The sequence below is a fragment of the Hydra vulgaris genome, chromosome 05 (assembly GCF_038396675.1).
Source record: "Hydra vulgaris chromosome 05, alternate assembly HydraT2T_AEP".
NCBI lineage: Eukaryota > Metazoa > Cnidaria > Hydrozoa > Anthoathecata > Hydridae > Hydra > Hydra vulgaris.
The window spans coordinates 8,911,933-8,932,409 of NC_088924.1; the positions used below are offsets into that span (position 1 = coordinate 8,911,933).

Below are 20,477 nucleotides of genomic sequence, written 5' to 3' on the forward strand. Positions count from 1 at the left end.
TTTTAACTTATTTTTTAAAATTTTGCTGACTCATCAAAAAATAATTAATTTTTTGAAGACTTTTTTTTTTTTGTAGCATTTATTTTTATGATGACGGTTGTGTGTGTTAATTTCAGTTTCAAACAATAAATATTAAACATTCTAGTTTTTTTACCAGCTTACCACCTTAAACATTCTAAACCGAGTGCGCAACAATGACAGAATTTAGGTAACCTTAAAATAGTATTATACTCCGTATAATATTGGAAGACTCAAATCGGACACTTTTAACTGATAAATGCACGAGGCATTTTAGGTAAGTTTTTTGTATTTCCAACTTAACTTTTAAAAAACATCAACAACAGGTAAATTGATATATTTTGTTATATATTTTTTTAAATATGAGAAATAAGAAAGGTCCTAGTATTTCTTCTTGCGGGAAGCTGTAGGAAATTGAAGCTAAATCCGTTTTTACGTCATTAAATGAGACGTCCTGTTTCCTGTTTGTTAAATGCGGTTGAGGTGTAGTGGTAGAGCGCTCGCTTCATAAACGAGAGGTTACGAGTTCGATTCCCACCACGTCCCTGGTGTACCGCGCTTAACTTGTTTCTTCGCGCAGTGGCCTTGTTCGTCACGGTTCGTGTTTCGGAGTTATAGAGTTGAGAGAGGGTTATAACCACAAGTAGCCTCCTCATCTGTAGTGGCCTTCTCGACCTTGGGGAGGTGAATTACAAAAAAAAAAAAAAAAAAAAAAGCTTTTAAACCTAACAAAGTTAGAAATTTTAATACCATAGTTTTTAAGTTTATATAGAAGAATATTATGATCTACCGTATTAAAAGCTTTACTTAGAACAACAAAAACACCCATATAGTAAATTTTTTTTTTCATCAAAGGCTATAAATATTTTATGTACTAGATGAATGATTGTAATCGGTTAAATGAACAGATTTAAACCCAAACTGTTCATTGTAAAGAACAGTATTGGTATTTAAAAAAGAATAATATTATACATAATACGCTCCAAAATCTTGGAGAAGTAAGTGGAAACTGAGATTGGTCTGTAATTTGAAACATCAAACGGATCATCTGTTTTAAAAAATTGGCGTAATCTTTGCAATTTTTATATTTTCAGGAAAAACTCCACGTTCATCGATAAACTTAAAATATGTAAAGTTGGCACTGTACAATAACAAAAAAGTTATTAAGTGCTTTTGTAACTAATGATTTATTTACAATATTATTATTATTAATTTTAAAATTTCTCTTTTATTCTCATTTAGTTAATTTATAACTACTTTTTATTTTATACTTTATTATTTCACTTATTAGCTTATTAGGAATAGTTTAAAAAGTGAAGCTGTAATGGATCAGTTTGCAAGAGTGAAGTTAAAAAATATGGAGTTGTAAATAGTAACATGGCTCTCAAGTTTTAAATGTTTTGTTTACTTAATGTAAACCTTTCTGAATATAAAACCTTTTTTTTTAATTTTATTTATGTGCCCTAAAAAGTCCTTACGGTCGTATCACAGAGTACCACGGATGAACATTTAATATAAATCTTGCCTCCTTCCTAACCAATGTTCCAAAACTTGCCCAGAGATCGGGTTTGAACCAGGGATCCTTTGTTTCTGAGGTAAGTACGTGGCAACTTGAGATAATTGTTAATTATTTATCTAACCAGCTAAATTAAATATTAGATATTTCGTGTCACCAAAAACAGCTGTATTTCCAATACAAAAATTTTTTGTTATATTTTTGCTTACTGTTACTTATTGTCGACCCATATATTCATTAACTTTAGAAAACTTGATGAACCAGTTCTATCTGAAAAATAACTTTCAATAGCTGCAGAAGTAGTAGGATTGAATTTTGCAAAAGTGTCATATTTTGTTTGTTATCTACTGGATGAAGTGATTTGTAAGTTAATTTGAAACCTTTTTACAAATTTGACAAAAGTAACTAGTCTTTATTATATACATCATGAAGTAACTTCCGCAACATGAATGCTCTAATAAATATGGTTATTAAGCCGTTTATCTTCAACATTAACTTCTGATACAGCTTTTATAACAAAATAAAAATCCTTTTTTTAAAGAAAAAACCATGAAGGTCAGTAGACTTTTATATAAGATTTACAGAAAGAAACGCAATACCACCTTATTATTTTGATCCTTTTTTTCTAAATATATTTCTTAAATCATTTGACAAACTCTTTTCTTCTAAATAATTTCTCTTCTCTTTTCTTCAAATAGCCTAATGTTTACTGGGCTTCCACGACTTTTGATTGACAAATACTTCTCTGTAGCGTAGCAAAGGTGTATGCTACCCGGGACTAAATCTGGTTTGCGCCACCCCCATAAAAAAAACAACAATTGGATTTATCAAAAAATTTGTTAAGATAATGGTTTATATATGAATTAATTTTATAATCACGAAAAAATGTTTTTGTTGCAACATTTTAAAGGTTTATTTTTTCTTCCTTTTCCGTTAGCAAAATCGTCAATGAGGCATTCAAAGTCAATTACAAAAACTAAAACTGATCAATAATTACCTTAGTTCAATCAGTACCTTGCCTTTAAGAACCTTTCCCATGCTATCTATCGAACAGAAACTGAGTAATGAAATTGTATTACTCTGTTCAATGGATATTATGGCAATGTTTCCTAAAGGAAGAGTATTCATTGAACTATGGTAAATTTTGATCAGTTTTAGTTTTGAAAAATTATTCTTACAAAAAACAACACTTGGAGCAATTGTAAGAATAACTTACAATTGCTCTAAGAGTAGGAATGACATAGATTTAAAAATATTACTATATTAAGGTATTACCATATTAAGAATATTTAGATAAACTATTTTAGAAGATTTTTGAAAACATCTTAAGGGGGAACACTCCTTAAAAATTTATTTTCTAAAATATAGCATTACAAAAGTTGTTATATGTTTCAAATAGGAGGACATAAAATGTTAGGAAGATTTATCACAAATAATGGCACCCCGTTGCCATGGCAACCTGGTAACTAGGGAAAAAAGTGAAATTAGTTCCCTCGCCCTGGCAAAGATTGGAGTTGATTAGAATAATATTTTTAGCTGATTTTTTCAAAACTTATAGAATATTGACAGATCTATGCAATAAGCAGACAGTTTTTTCTAACAACCTTTCTACCAGGTGTTATCCATGTTTGATTGTAGAAATAATTTTTAGCACAAAAATCACATACGTTTTTCAATATTTCTTCTGTTTAAAAAATGTTTTGAAAAAGTTGTCTGTTCATTGTATACATCTTTATTAAAGGAAGCCTTCCTGAAAATTTCATACAAATCGGTCAAGCGGTTTTCAAGATATCTTTGCCGGGAGATTAAAAACCAGCGTTCTGAGAAAAATGCAAATAAAGATAAAATTGGAAAAAAAAATGTTATAAAAACAATAGTAACTCAAAAAATACCATATATAAAAGTATGTTAACTATAGTTTTTAATCATGAAAACCAGCCTCATACATATTTCCTTCTTTCTGATCAAATTTATCAGATTTTTTATGTTTGCGTCCTCCCAAAATTTTCCTACGCTTCTTGATGGTATCTTTGTTTTTATACTCCGACATCCTGATTCTTCTCCGGTTCAAGTAATTGCAACTAGAAATGGTATGCTGTCCTGGTATCATAAGTAGTTTTTCAAATATTAAAATACTAGACTTTAATCCTATATTAAAGGCTCCAATAGCATCATAGAGTCCAAACTTTAGCTGTGTAAGCGAAACATACTTTGACTTAGGTATTCTGGACCATATCATTGCATTAAAGCTTTCGTTCTGATTCTGCGTTTTCCCATGAAGTAAACGGTTTAAATAAGAATCTGATGTTAATTCAACATAAATGGGCTTCAATTTAAGAATAATATCAATAGGAAGACCTATTCCTGGTTTATACTCATTTGTACCATTAGCTTTATCTCGATTGTATTTACACCAACTATCTTTACCGACCGGACAATGCGGATAATGATAAATATTTTTCGATGAAGATGCAACATGAAATAAACTTGCTAAGGCTGAGGATCTCATACCTTCAAGGTTGCCACAATTTTGTCTAATAGAAATACCAAAATAATTTTGTAATCTATCAATTGTAGCATTTGTTAAACGGCCTTTACCATTTAAGCTCTTGACTTGTTTTTTTAATTGCCACCAGCGAGATCCAATACGCTTTTGAAAATGTCCAACGCAATCTAATTTAATTACTTCAACATCCTTGTATGTACTTTTAACAGTAGTGTAGCTCTTGCTATCCCCATCACCCAAATATTCTGTGTACCGTAATTTAAATTTCTCAAGAGAGCGATTAAATATATTTACAGCACCAACAGTTTCCATTCCACTAGCAGATCCATCATAGTTTTTGTTACAAACATGTGTTTTTAATTCTGCTTGGTTTTGCTGCTTTGAATTGAGGATATTTCGATTTTCATCGCATATTTTACATTTCCTAGATAAGGCTTCGACATCTAAAACCTTCCCATTTTTTATGGACAATGCTGCCGTAACCCCATTGTGGGAACTATATCCCCTTTTTTGCCATGTTCCATCGACAGAAACTCCAATATCAACTACCTCATCAGGAGATTTGCCTTCCCTGAGTTCTTGTACAGCTTCATGCATAGTTTCATTAGATACTGTTTGTGCTGCGGTTACTAATTTATGTACAATAACATTGTAGCTTTTATTACATATTTCTCTTGGCATATTCATAAGAGTGGCAAACCGATGTAGACCAGTTTGGCCCTGACCCAGTGTTCTCATAGCATATACCACTCTTTTATTAACATCATATCCTTCTACATTTCTTGATGTGTAACAGTCTAATTTAAATCCACAAATACAACCTATAGATAATTTTGATGCAAATCCTTTGCAAGACTTTTTATTCTCGATTAAAGACAACAGAGGTTGCAAACATTCTGGACATCCAAGTTTATCAAATACGGAGGCAAGAATTTCCATATCAACAAATCTGTAGCCACTGACACATTTCGAGTGTTTACTCGGTACTATTATTGGTTTTACTTTTCTTTTTGATACACTTGCAAATACACTTTCATTATCAAGATTATCAACAGAGTCTGTCATATTTACACCATTACTATTAACACTATTTACATCAATATTTACACATTTTTCTTGTTTTCTTAAACCATAAAATGTACATTTACGTTTCTTAAGACGTTTCGTTGAAAATTTAACTCTACCACAACTATATTTCGACTTAAAGCTGTCCATTTTTCTTCACTCGTGTGTAAATTAGCAGCTTAAAAGACGACTTATAATGAACAACACATAAAACACTTTTCTAAATATGTGGTTTTGAATCATGGCTTTAGAGATAGTAGAAAGTATTTATGATGAAACTGCAAAAAAAAACGGCATAAAGAGGGGACTATATGCATTTTATTGATAATTTTCTTGTAACTAGGGGCGTTGCTAGGTGAGAATTGCAAACAGGTAGTCATACAAAAATGTCATTTATTTTACAAATAAAAGTTAATTTTGAATAATTTTTTCACCATTTAATTTTATAATAAATTTACTTTTAGAATAGCTAAAAAAAAATAAATAAAAAAAAACGTTTTTTTTGAGGAGTGTTCCCCCTTAAATCCAAATGTTACCCTACTCAATTCTAGCCTAGTCTAGTCTCACAAACAAAAAAACAAAATTACGTAATTACCAGATTGAGAATTTATAATCATCTAAGTCAACGTGTAGGCCGCGAAGGCATCTAAGTCAACGTGTAGGCCGCGAAGGCATCTAAGTCAACGCGTAGGTGAGGCGAATAAAAATAGTGAATCGGAAATAAAAAAAATAAAAAATAAAAAAAAAATTATAAATAAACACATCGCAAGGCCAAATTTACTAATGTATAAACATACTCTATAACGCTCAGATGAAGGAGGAAAATCCGGTAGATTGTCAAGTGACTAAGTCAAATTTCCAAATTGAAGATGGAGAATTAGAATTACTCTTACCATCTAAAAGTAAAAAAGGTTTATCATGGCAGTTGGCAATTTTATTTATTGTAGGAGAAATTGTTGGTGGAGGTGTTGTTGCCATGGGTGATGCAACTGTAAATGCAGGTTATTATCGCTCAATTACTTTCTAGAAAATTTGATTTAGTTTTTTTTATTAAATGATTATGTGCAGTTTAATTTTTAAAACGAAATTTAAACAACTTTTTGGATTTTTTTCAAATGTTGTTTGCATTTAAAAAATAATGTACAATATTTACACCAAGCCTTTTGAAAACCAATCAGTCATTTAACTAATTTTGCTTTGACGTTAAAACTGTTTTTTGTCCTGATTAATAAATGTGTAAATAAGTTTTTATGTTAATAAACTAAATAAGCCTTTCTATTAATTAGGTAGTTTTTATGATGTAAGCAAAGATATTTGTTTAAAATCTAAAAAAAGTTGAGTTGTCAGAAAATAAATCCACTTTAGATGTAAGATTGTAAGGAAGATTATTGTTATTTTGAAGATTAGCACTTTTATTAATTGAAGATAAAAAAAACAATACAGGAGCAAGGGTAGAACCTTGTCGTACTCCTAAAATTACTGAAAATGAAGAATAGCGTAAGCCTATAAGAATGACTTTAATAATGCAATTAAAAATATCTTAATTAGTAGGATAGTTTTAGAGGTCAGAGTGTTTTCTAGAGTTTTAAAATATTGAAACCACTTATTTAGCACTTAACAGTTTAGAGAGGATTGAAGAGAGTTCGGAGAGATTGGAGAACACTTTCGTAAGACTGATGGAAATGTCTGAACCACAAGTAAGAAATTAAAATTGAGAATCATCTTTAGCATCGGAAACTGGAGTTGCATGTTTAACAATAGGTGAATCTGTTTAACAGGAATGGCAGATAGCATATGGCAATTAAATTCAAATTTCAAATTAGAGGAAAGTTTCTTTGTAAATAACTTTGCTTTATTGTGGAGAAAATTAATAAGATTAGATCCATGAATTAGAGATGTAATGTCAGACTTTTAAGAATTTTTAATTTTTAGTTAATGACACTTTTAAAATTTTTTTCCAAATATCTCTAGAACCTAACATCTGAGATAAGATACACAATATAGTAAACTGAGAATTATGAACCTTAGCATATGACAGGACTCTTCTTCATCAACTTCTACCAATAATAAAGAGACATTTGTTCTCAATACAGATGTTCTTGTAAAAATCTGCCGAGCTCGAGCCTCTCTCTCATTGTCGTAAAGTTGCATCTCTTTTTTCTACAAACACTATTAAGGTCGCTGCTTAAAGGAGTTATCATCTCTTGTTCCATCAACTAAAACTCATTCTCGCTTGACTCGCCATTCAAAAAAGTCTCATTTTACTGTATTTGTCCCTGCATGCTCTAAAAATCTTTATTTGTCTAGATTTTTTCCTCTCTCCCATCTTCATGTTTTCCTGACTCAAACAACCTACAACTTTTCTATTCTTCTGTAAACCATTTCCTTGCTCTATAACTTTTTTCATTTTTATCTTTCTAGTAACTCCTAACTTAAGAGTGGTTGCTTGTATCCTTGTTGGTAGTAAACCAGAATTTAAAAAAAAAAAAAGACAAAATAAAAATTATTACGGTTTATATAGCAACTGCACAAAATGGTGAAAAATGTGTAGTAGAATGAGGCTTGATTTAAAACCAAAGAAAAAAACTTACATGCCTGCTTGGATCCAGGAAGTTAGATAAGAGCCGCTTTTATACATACATAATATATATAGAAACATTTATATTTGCTATTTATTTATATGCTGGCATGCAATATCTTTACATACTTGTGTAAACTTTAGTATTTATACGGTGTAGTATTTGCCAAAAGAGATGATGATCAGATGGATGTGTGGTATGACTCTTATAAGACTAGAAAAAGAATTAATAATAAAATGTTATATTGAACAACGTTTGTCAGAAAAGATTAAATTGGTTTGGGTATCAGCATCTAGAGATGTAGCAACTTCAGGAGAAAACGATAGAGGTAGAAGCAGAACAGATAGAGGTACGATAGAGGTAGAATGCTAATATAGTTGATATAATAAAGTTAGTGCTAATATAGTTAATATAATAAAGTTAATGCTAATATAATAACGATAGAGATAGAATGCTAATATAGTTGTTGTCGGTGACTTTAATGCTTACCACTCTGAATGGCTTGATTCTAGTGTCAGTGATTCTGCAGGCATTAAAGCCCACAACTTTTGCTATTCTCAATCCCTAAACTCAAATAGTAAACTTTCCAACTCGCTTTCCAGACAACCCGAATCATTTACCTTCTCTACTCAATTTATGTCTTATTTCTAACCATGAGCGAGATCTCGTCTCGTTCTCGTTTCTCGTGAGAAATGGGACTTTATCATGAGAAACGAGAAATAAAAAATTCTCGCGAGAAGTAGAACGAAACTTAAATATTATATTATTTTTCAATTTAAAAATTATTATAGTTTACAAAATGCCTAATAATTTGTTTTTTTAATTCATTAATATTTTAACTCCGTGATTTTAATAAATCTAATTAAAATTTGATTTGTTTTTGACAAAAACAAGTTAAATTTTTAATTAGATTTTTAATTAGATTTTTTTATTAGATTTTTTTTTAAAATCTAATTAAAATTTTTTACAAATACAGTAAAATGAGACTTTTTTGAATGGCGAGTCAAGCGAGAATGAGTTTTAGTTGATGGAACAAGAGATGATAACTCCTTTAAGCAGCGACCTTAATAGTGTTTGTAGAAAAAAGAGATGCAACTTTACGACAATGAGAGAGAGGCTCGAGCTCGGCAGATTTTTACAAGAACATCTGTATTGAGAACAAATGTCTCTTTATTATTGGTAGAAGTTGATGAAGAAGAGTCCTGTCATATGCTAAGGTTCATAATTCTCAGTTTACTATATTGTGTATCTTATCTCAGATGTTAGGTTCTAGAGATATTTGGAAAAAATTTTTAAAAGTGTCATTAACTAAAAATTAAAAATTCTTAAAAGTCTGACATTACATCTCTAATTCATGGATCTAATCTTATTAATTTTCTCCACAATAAAGCAAAGTTATTTACAAAGAAACTTTCCTCTAATTTGAAATTTGAATTTAATTGCCATATGCTTCCTGCCATTCCTGTTAAACAGATTCACCCATTGTTAGACATGTCACCAAGAAAAAACAAAATCTGGAGATATTTTCAAAAAACAAGTGACAGTGCTGATTGCAAGGCGTGCAAAAAGTCTTTTAATACAAAAGATGGAAACACAAGCGGACTTCATCGCCACCTCGAAAAAAAACACAGCCAAGATTACGTTGAGTATTCTGAAAAAACTGACAACTCTCTTCTTCCTCCTCCTAAAAAGAAACAACGAACCATGGTCAAAATGCTTGAAACAAAGTCCAAATATGACAAAGACAATTCCATTCAAAAACAGTTTGACTCTGCAATGCTGGATTACTTTTGCATTGATCTAGCATCCTTTTCAGCAGTCGAAGGAAGAGGTTTTAAGAAATTGTTTGACATTGCAAACCCTAAACTGAGCCTTCATCACAGGACAACATATTCAAGAAAGCTTTCAATTCGGTCAAGAGAAGTTCAAGCTGGAATGAAGAGCATAATAACGGAGATTACGCCAAATCTAAAAAGTGCTGCATTTACTTCTGACCTTTGGACTTCTAGAGCTCAGGACAGCTACATCTCTTGGACTTTTCATGCTATTGACGAAAATTGGAGACTACATCACTGGACACCCCATGTCCAACAGTTCCCAGGCAGACACACAGGTATCTTAATTGAAGAAAAGCTGGAATCTTTTTTAGAAGAACTAAATTTGCCTGCTAATTTGCCAATGTACTGCATGAACGACCAGGCAAGAAACATGAAACTTGCAGTCAAATTGTCAAAGCGCCTTGACCAATACTTGTGCAACAATCATATTTTGCAATGTGCAGTTCGAGACTCATTGAGAATCAATTTTAGACAGTTACGCCAATCTGTTGATACAAGATGGAATAGTAAACTGGATTGCATGGCTTCTATCCTATATCTAAAGAGTGCAATTATCAGCTTATGTGCAAATGAAGATATTTTTTCTTCAAAGATCATCAGTGCATCACAGTGGGAATCAATCGAGGGAGCAGTAGAAATTTTGGCAGCACTTAAAGAAGCTACAGAAACGTGGTCGGCTGAGTCTATTCCAACAATTAACACTGTCGCTGATTCTCTTTATTTAATCCATGACAAAATTGATCAATTTATTGAGACGGATGGAAAAAATGGCTACGGTGTCTTGTATGCAAAAAACTTGAAAAGCTGCATTGAGAAAAGATTTACTCTTTGTCACACTGGAAACTTATTGAGTACTGCAGCAAACTACATAAATCCTGCTTTAAAGGGACTTAACTTGAAGCTCTTCAAAAAATTTCAAACAACAAAAGAATGGTTAGCCTCACAGGTTAAGGATAATGTTGAGTGCCAACCTGTTGCCAGAGTCCTTTCAGCAGATTTGTCCCCTAATTCAAAACTGAAGCGCAAGTTAAACGTTAGACTTGAAACACAAAAGCCAACATCTGAACTGAATCCTATTTTGAGTGAAATATGCCAATATGAATATCACCCTGATGCCAAAAAAGACTTTCCAATTCTTGATTGGTGGAAATTGCATTCAAATACATTGCCAGAACTCTCTTCATTAGCTAGACAAATTTTAGCTATTCCAGCAAATTCAACTAAATCAGAGAGAGTTTTTAGCTCAGGTGGAAATGTCGTCCGATCATCCAGACACAACTTACACCAAGAAAAAGTAGAACAAATCATCTTAATCAGAGAAAACATTGTCTTGTTGGAAAAGTTTTGCAAAAAAATTCTGAATTAATATTTTAAAAAGTTGTTTACATTTGACTAATGTCATTTGTGTCTATTTGTCAAAACCGTGTTTACATTTTTTTTTTCACTTGGATTTTAATAAATTTTTTTTCAAAAATTATTAAATTTCTCGTCTCGTTCTCGGTCTCACGAGAAGTACTAACTTCTCGTCTCGGTCTCGTCTCGGTTTGAAAAAACCTAGTCTCGCTCACGGTTACTTATTTCTGATCCTAGACAGTGCTCAGTTTCTCCACATTCACCCTTAGGTGCTTATGATCACAGTTTGATCTCTCTAAAACTAATATCTAATTCTACTTCATCACCTAAATCCCCCTATTATCGTACCTCTTACAACTACCTTAAAGCTGACTGGGACTCTTCCGTGATTTTCTTTGTGATGACCCTTGGGTAAAAAGGTTTTGTCTAACGCCAAAGCCCGCTATTCTCAAGTCATAAAATCTCGTATCTCATCTCAAAAATTAGACTCTCGTGACTTCTGGAGAATCTTTAATAGTATTAATAATAAGGGCAAATCTTTAATTCCACCTCTCTTGTATGGTTTGGACTTTGTCACCTCACCTAAAGACGAAACTGAATTATTTGCTATGAGCTTTTCATCAATATCATCTCTTGATTCCACTAGTTGCGTTCTACCTGATTTAGCCATTAAACAGGTTGATCCATTGCTTGACATTCGATCACTCCAGCTTCTGTATCTAAAATGATTTACTGCCTAGACTCTTTAACAGCTTGTGACCCGGACAATATACCTGTTATTGTCTTGCAGAAGTGTTCTCTGGAGCTGTCGTCTATACTCTCAAAACTATTCAACAAGTGCTTATCAGAGTCTTGTTTTCCAGCCTGCTGGAAAGCAGCATCTGTTATCCCCATCTTCAAAAATTCTGGAGAGCAATCTGATTCGTCTAACTACTGTCCCATTAATCTTCTTCCTATCATAAGCAAGGTTTTTGAATCTTTAATTAACAAATACTTAATCTCTCATCTTGAATCTAATAACTTACTTTCTGACCATCAATATGGATTTCGATATTCTCGTTCTACAGTTGATTTGCTAACAGTTATAACTGATAGGTTTTATTGTGCATTAGATAAAGGTGGAGAGGTTAAGGCCATTGCTCTTGACATTTCAAAAGCTTTTGATAAAGTTTGGCATGCTGGTCTTCTCCATAAGCTTTCTTCTTATGGTGTATCCGGCAACATCTTTAAGATTATTGAATTCTTTCTTTCCAATCATAGTATAAAAGTTGTACTCAATGGACAGCACTCTTCTTCTTATTCTGTAACTTCAGGGGTTCCTCAAGGTTCTATCCTTGTCCCTATACTCTTTTTAATTTACATTAACAATCTTCCAGATATTTTCATATCTAAGGTGGCATTGTTTGCTGATGATACTACCAGTTATTCTTGTCGTGATCAGAAACCAACAGTCTCTGATTGCTTGGAGGGGGCATTTGGCTTGAAAAGGATCTCACTTCTGCTACAGCATGGGGCTCACTGACTGGTAAACTTCAATACAGATAAAACTCAATTTTTTTTCAGCCAATTGTTATCGCATTAATTTAGATCTTTCTATATTTATGAATGGTGATGTACTTGATAAGTTACCTACTCTTCATCTTCTAGGATTAACTCTTACTTCCAATCTTTTTTGGAAACCATATATAAAATCAGTTGCAAAATTAGCATCTGCTAATGTTGCATCTCTTTATCGAGCTTGATACTTTCTTACTTCGGATTCGATTCTCTATCTCTATAAATCTCAAATCCGGCCTTGTATGGAATACTGTTGCCATATCTGGGGCGGATCTTCTAATGATGCCTTTTCTCTTTTAGACAAGTAAACATAGTTTTACCTGCTCTTGCTGCCAACCTCCAACCATTATCGCATTCTTGTAATGTTGCTTCTCTTTCTCTTCTCTACAAATACTATAATAGGCGCTGCTCTAAAGAGCTAGCGTCTCTTGTGCCATTTACTAAAGTTCATTTTTGTGTTACTCGTCAATCAATTAAGTCTCATCCTTTATCTGTGACTGTTTCTAAGTGCTCCAAAAACTCTTATTTGTCTAGTTTTTTTCCTCTAACATCAGCTCTTTAGAATTCGCTTCCTTCATCTTGCTTTCCTGATTCATATAATATGCAATCCTTTAAGTCGTCCGTCAATCTTTATCTTGCTCTACAATCTTCATCTTTTCTCTTCCTGTTACTTCCAACTTTAATTAGTGGTTGCTTGCAGCCTTCACCAGTGATAATGATGTTCACATCATTGTCACTGGTGGTGATGATCATCACCAGTGAATAATGATGTGAACATCAACATAATCATTTTCACTGATGATGATGATGTTGATGATGATGATGATGATGTTGATGATGATGATAATGATGATGATGATGATGATGATGATGATGATGATGATGATGATGATGATGATGATGATGATGATGATGATGATGATGATGATGATGATGATGATGATGATGATGATGATGATGATGATGGTGGTGGTGGTGGTGATGATGATGATGATGAAGACGACGATGATGATGATGATGATGATGATGATGATGATGATGATGATGATGATGATGATGATGATGATGATGATGATGATGATGATGATGATGATGATGATGATGATGATGATGATGATGATGAAAATGATTATGTTATTCAATTTGTTATAGTGTATTGCTATTTGAATTATTCAATAAATAAAATAGTTATCTCTTTTTAAAACCTCATATTTTGATATTTGTCACTTAAATTTTCAAATTGCTGATTACAGATCTGAGTTAATCAACTTTTTTTTTTTGGTAATTCTTAAAAGTAATGTTTTTGTCTAAGTTTTTTTATAAGTGCTCATAAAATACGTCACACTAAATTTATCTTTTGAATGGAAGCATGATCATTCTGCTCTGATCTGATCTGCTTGATCTGCTCTTTTGTGCAGAGATTTTCATTCAATGTAAAGCTCTTTTGAATTTAAATTACTTTAAATCTCTGCGTGGAAGCCAATAATATTTTAAAAGGTTGTTAAAACGAAAAGTTTAAAAAGGAAAAGACTTTAAAGTGAATTTTTTTCTTCTTTTTTTTTAACAAAAACAGGCTGGTTTTTATCTTTGTTGCACCAAATTAACTTATTAATAATAATTTAAATTATTATTTGATCAACAATTTTATATTATTAGTTTTACTACTTTAAGTATATTGAAATATATATTAAATTTGTTTTTATTAAAAAAAATTTCTAATAGTTTATTTATGCTAATAGAAACCAGTAACTTTTTTGCTTCAATATTTTTTGCAATAACAACCCTGAACCTTATATTAACTTTGATTTACTGAATAGATAAAGTACATCACAGTAAATATACTTATAAACTAAATCAAAACAGCCAGTTAAGGTTACTACAGTAAGTTACAGTTATTCAAATAATAACTTATCAACAATATTAATTTACTTAATATACACAAAGGCTCGCAAAAATTAGCCATATAAATGTTTCGATTTATATCTTATATGTTGTTAACATATAATATAAGCTTCTCACTAAAAATTATTTTAACAAGAAATTTAGAATATGGTAAATGCGATACCATTTTTTAAATTTAATTTAAAGCGATACCAAGATTAAACATTTTCTATAAATACGCAAGTTGTTTTTAGGAGTTTTTTAAAAAAGAAATCTATTTGAAAAAAAGAATTCTTCTAAAAAAAGTCTTTTAAAATTCTCTCATTCAAGTATTTTTGCATTTAAAAGTTGATTTTAAAAAAAGGGCAAAATTTAAATGTTCATTAATTATAAATTTAATTGCAGCGGCGTCCGTAATATCCAGTGGCATAGCAAGGGTTATTCCTTAAAGTTAAATGTATATCTAGCTACAGTAACAATATCAGAGTTAGAACATAGTGCAAATGAGGAAGAAAATTTTATTTAACTTGTAAACATTTTAAATAGAAATTTTTTTTTTGTTACTTTAAAATAGTTTTTAAAGTAGAAAACATTCTCCCGGAAAAATTAAACCAGCGATTATTGCAAACGTTAAACCAAAAATTGATTATTAGTTTAAATTAAAAAAAAGTTTAAATTAAAAAAAAAATTTAAATTAAAAAAAAAAAAAGTTTAAATTAAAAAAAAGTTTAAATTAAAAAAAAAAATTATTTTAATTCTGTTCAAGAAAATTTTTTTCGAAAAAAATAATTTAAGCATATTCTTAAACTTAGCAAAAAAATAAATAAATAGAAAATGAATCGATTTATTAAACCAAATTTTTTTCTCGCTTTTTATTACGAAACAATTTGAACAAAAAAATTGAATAAAAACATCAACTTAAAAACCATTTGAATGAAAAAATTATTCATACTTAAATTTTTAATAATACTTAGATTTTTAATTGTAATATCAATAAATTATAAAAAGTGTGGTATCTAATATTTTTTTGCTTTGACCTTACTCGTTTGGTCTATGCATACTTATGCATTTTTTTATTAATTAAATATTTCTATTTATTTAATTCATTATTATTATTATTTTTAAACATATTTGCTTTCAACAAGGCTGCAAGCAGCGACTAATTAAAGTTGGAAGTTACTGAAAGAAAAAAGATGAAGATTGTAGAGCAAGATAAGACTTAAAGGATTGCAAATTATATGAATCAGGAAAGCAAGATGAAGGAAGCAAATTCTAAAGAGCTGATGTTCGAGGAAAAAACTAGACGAATAAGTGTTTTTGGAGCACTTAGGAACAGTTACAGAAAAAGGATGAGACTTAATTGTCATTCAATTAAGTCTCATCCTTTTTCTGTAACACAAAAATGAATTTTAGTAGATGGCACAAGAGACGCTAGCTCTTTAAAGCTAGCATCTCTTGTGCCATCTACTAAAATTCTTTTTCTTTCATCTTATGCAGTGCCCGTAATAGTATTTGTAGAAAATATCTGAGAGAAATATGAGAATATCTGGAAGATCGTTAATGTAAATTAAAAAGAGTATAGGGACAAGGATAGAACCTTGAGGAACCCCTGAAGAATAAGAATAAGAGTGCTGTCCGTTATGGACAACTTTTATACTACGATTGGAAAGAAAGGATTCAATAATCTTAAAGATGTTGCCGGATACACCATAAGAAGAAAGCTTATGGAGAAGACCAGCATGCCAAACTTTATCAAAAGCTTTTGAAATGTCAAGAGCAATGGCCTTAACCTCTCCACCTTTATCTAATACTTGAAAAACCTATCAGCTATAACTGTTAGCAAATCAGCTGTAGAGCGAGAAGATCGAAATCCATATTGATGGTCAGAAAGTAAGTTATTAGATTCAAGATGAGAGATTAAGTATTTGTTAATAAAAGATTCGAAAACTTTGCTTATGATAGGAAGAAGATTAATGGGACGGTAGTTAGACGAATCAGATCTCTCTCCAGAGTTATTGAAGATGAGGATAACAGATGCCGCTTTCCAGCAGGCTGGAAAACAAGACTGATAAGCACTAGGGTGGCTCTTAAAACAACATTTTTGAAAAAAATCTGTTCCCACCCCTTTACTTTGTTCTAATAATACTAAAACACTAGGTTTAAAATTTTTTTGAACAAAAAATTATTTTAGGGGTAGCTCAAGACCCTTAAAAATTTGACTGGTCCCTAAAATTTTGAAAATAAAAGTTCTTCTAAAGTATGTCAACCTGGTACTCAAAAGAAGCGAAATTATATAAAAACTTCAAAAACAGTAATCACTTTACAAAAAAAGCATGTTTCAAAAAACTATTTTTTTAAAACTTGAAAATAATGACTTTTTTTATTTTCAGCTTAAAAACAATAGTTTTTATGCATTTATTTAAAAAAAAAGTTATTTTTTTGTAAATTGATTATTATTTTTAAAGTTTATTTTTATTTTGAAATTTTATAATCATATTTTTCAGGCATCTTAAAATATATATTTTTTGTACGGGGCATCAAAAAACTTACAAAAAGTACTACATTGTTTTAAAGTTAAATTTTCATGTAGAAGCTTAAATTTTTTAGCATTTTAGTCAACGTTTTTGAGTTCCTCTCCCTAAAATATTGTTGTGTGTGTTACATTCTATTTCAAAATGGTAAAAGTGTTACACCATTTTGAAATTGAATTTTCATAGAGATGTTTTAAATTTTTAGTGTTTTAGGTTTCATTTTTGAGTTCCTCTCCCTAAAAAATAGTTAGTTACAATTTTTCAACACTATTGAGCAAGTATTTCATAAATTAAAGGTAATTGTGTTATGTAATTAACTTAAAAAATAAATAGCGCTGAAAAAAATAATCAGAAAAGAGACTTAGGACTGAGTATCAATATCTCTAAAACCGTAAGGAGTCAGACATTAAAATTTGGAGTAAAGTTTTCTTTTATTAATATAAGCTTGTATTTCGAAAACCTGAGATGTCAAAATCTGAGATGGCATGGTGTCGAAAATTTATTTTTGGATTGATTTGACATGGAATAACCCTCTTTTCATTTCATGTCTTTCTCAGCACTTTTTCAAAAAGTGCTGAGAAAGGCATGAAACAAAAATTAAGTGAACAGGTTTTCTAAATTGTTTGCATTAGACAATGAAAAATTTATTATAATACTTTTATATTTGTTTCTTTAGGTTGGTGGAGCATCGGTCTTATGATGTTCAGCTTGTTCAGTAATTTATTTATGACAAAGATTTTAGTTGAAATAGTTGCATTGATTGGAGATGAAGCTTATAAAACACGTGATCCATATACTCGAGCAATAGAATGCGCTTTCGGAAAAAAAGTTAAATTTTTTTCTTCGATCATTCTGCATTCCTTAAACATATCTGTGACTACAGTCTATTTAATACTTTCTACAGAATTGTTAATTATGTTTTTTGATGAATTTGCTCCAATATTGACAACCACATTAGGTTTTCGTCTATGGTTGTGCATACTTGTAGCTATTTTGATCCCAATTACTTGGTTAGGAACACCTAGTGATTACTGGATTGTTGCTTTGTTTGCTTCATTCACAACTATATGCTCTGCAATACTTATTTCAACCAGCTTATTGCTGAATCGTCCTTCTGATATTAGCAAGGTCCCTGTTCGTAATGTAACACCTGTGTCTTTTTTCTTTGGAATGGGGTCTATCTTATTTGCATTTTGTGGAGTTCCATTTCTGCCAAATATTCAAAGTGATATGAAAGATGGGAAAATGTTGTTTAAATCTTCTATTTTTTCCTATGTTATTGTAGCATCAGTTTATGTTCCGATTGGAATACTTGGAATTGTTTTGCTAGGTAATAATATCAATCCCAATGTTGTTATGAATGTTATAGACCAATCTAAAAGTTTACAAAATGTTTATTTGAAAGGCATTTTAAAAAAATTGGCATATACTGCATTAGTTCTTCTTGCTGGACATTTTTTATTTGCTTACAATCTTGTTTTCAACAGTCTTGCTCAAGAATTAGAAGAAATACTTAAAATAAAACGAGGTGAGTATTTTTGAAGGTATTTTTAATTTTAAAGTTTCTAATTATTGAGATTTATACCTTGTTACAAGTTTAATTCTACAAGTCTATTTACTGAATATACATAAAACAACTCTATTTATTGAGATTTATACTTAAGTTGCGCAATGTGATTTTATTTTAGTATTTTGTTGGCAAAGATGTCTTCTACGAACAGTTTTTGTTTTATTAACTTTAATTCTTGCTCAAACCATTCCCAAATTTGAAATTATCTTATCATTGGCTGGTGGTGTATTGATGACCTCACTCTCCTATATTATTCCTTCTTTAATGTACATTAAGCTTATTGATAATGTGAGTATTTCTTATAAATGCATAATGGCTGTTATATGTACAGGTGCTGCAATAGCGTGTTTTGGTTCTATTTATTCAAGTGCCATAAAAATTTTTAATTTTTATAAAAATCCAGTCTAGTTACTTATTAGTTATGTTTTTTGTATAATACTAAATAGTTATTTAATACTTTTTATGTATTAATTTTGATTTTTCTTTTTATGAAATCTTTCGCTTTCTTTTTTTATATTAGAATTTTTAACAGACTTTTCTTTACTTAGTTATTTAGTTCATTTGTGTAGTCTATTTGCTAATAGATTTTTTTAACAACCATTTCTTTAATATTTGATATGAATTTTTACCTTATTCAAATGTTAATATATTGGATGCAAATGTTAATATATCTCAATATATTGGAATATAAAACGTTTACACGTTTCTATTATATTTCTTAATACTTGTGATGAATTTTAATGTACATACCTTAAGATGAATGTAATTAATTTTATGTGCGTTTTATGTAATTGACGATAAATGATTTTATTTTGTGTACGTTTTTGTGTAGTGGTGAATTTATTTGGTGTATATTTGTGAGAGTGATGATGAATGATTTGCTTGTGTGTGTTTTTGTGTAATGATGATTTTAATTTTTTTAAGTAACGGTATTTATACTTTGTAATTTGTTTGTTTTTTAATTGAATATTTTGTATACAAGTTATACTTTGCTTTATATTTTTATTCATACTTCTCATAAAGTGTTTATTTAATGCCCACGTTACATAAAGTGTTGTGACGTGGACATTAAATGTTTAAAAAAGACTTTTTTTTTATTCTAAAAAATAAGGGGCAAACGATCCAAAAATGTTTCCGTTTACAAGTCTTATTTCTTACTTCTAGTAGCAGTATAGTATAATAACTAATATTTTGAGCCTTAAGAGTTAAAAACCTGCTGAATCTGAAAATTGTGTTATTTTAACTTATTTGGTAGATCCAAGATATTTAAAATAATTTTGATGTATATATCGAAAGAAAAATAAAAAAAATAAAGTAAAAACATTTATATAAAATCTCTAAAAATTATCAGAAGAAAATGAATTATAATTCATTTGAATAATTTGAATAATAATCACTTTTTCTGAAAGAAAAAAAAAGAAGAAAGTTTTACAACAATATTAAAATGATTTTCAGTCAAATTGTCAGGAAATATGATTGGTTGTCAGGTCAGGTGTATGGTCATCATGACCACCCTGCTACTGGCAACAATGCAGCCACTGAATTACATATATGTAATTCAGTGCAAACTGTTTTATGTCTTGCTGCCATGTGGGACTCGCTTTCTAAGGGAAAGCTAGATGAAGATTACTTCTCATTAATACAATCTAATATTTATCATGCTGATAATAATTTTTTTTTGTCTTTTTTATAGATAGAGGTGTTTTAGTTATTGTGTTAGCTCACCTGTAATTTACTATATGTGTGTTCTTTACTATATGTGTGTTCTTTACTATATGTGTGTTCTTTCTAAACTCTGGCTGGTCAGGGTCTGGCTGGCTAAACTATGGCTGATTGAACACCTCTGGCGCGGTGTTCAATCAGCCATAAGTTACTATATTTATGTTTGTGCTCTGCTTAAACCTTTTATACAGCGTGAGCTTAGTTAACAACTAGTGACTTCAACTATAAAACTTTACCTTACCTTTATGTTCACCTTTATTTCTAGTATTCTGTTAGGTAATGGTAATATTTTCCTAATGCATTTCCGAAAAATCCCCATCAATGTTTTAAAGTACTGCTTA

At 30.4% G+C, this 20,477-nt stretch overlaps 1 protein-coding gene across 1 annotated transcript; it reads left to right on the plus strand.

Annotated features, from left to right (window-relative positions):
* The first annotated feature begins 5,698 nt into the window (after positions 1–5,698).
* On the plus strand, positions 5,699–19,399 carry LOC136080521 (uncharacterized). The gene is made up of 3 exons (XM_065797296.1): positions 5,699–6,106; positions 17,521–18,372; positions 18,533–19,399. Exons 1-3 carry the CDS (start codon positions 5,917–5,919, stop codon positions 18,820–18,822), a joined length of 1,332 nt encoding a protein of 443 aa, XP_065653368.1. The 5' UTR covers positions 5,699–5,916; the 3' UTR covers positions 18,823–19,399.
* Positions 19,400–20,477: the final 1,078 nt, after the last annotated feature.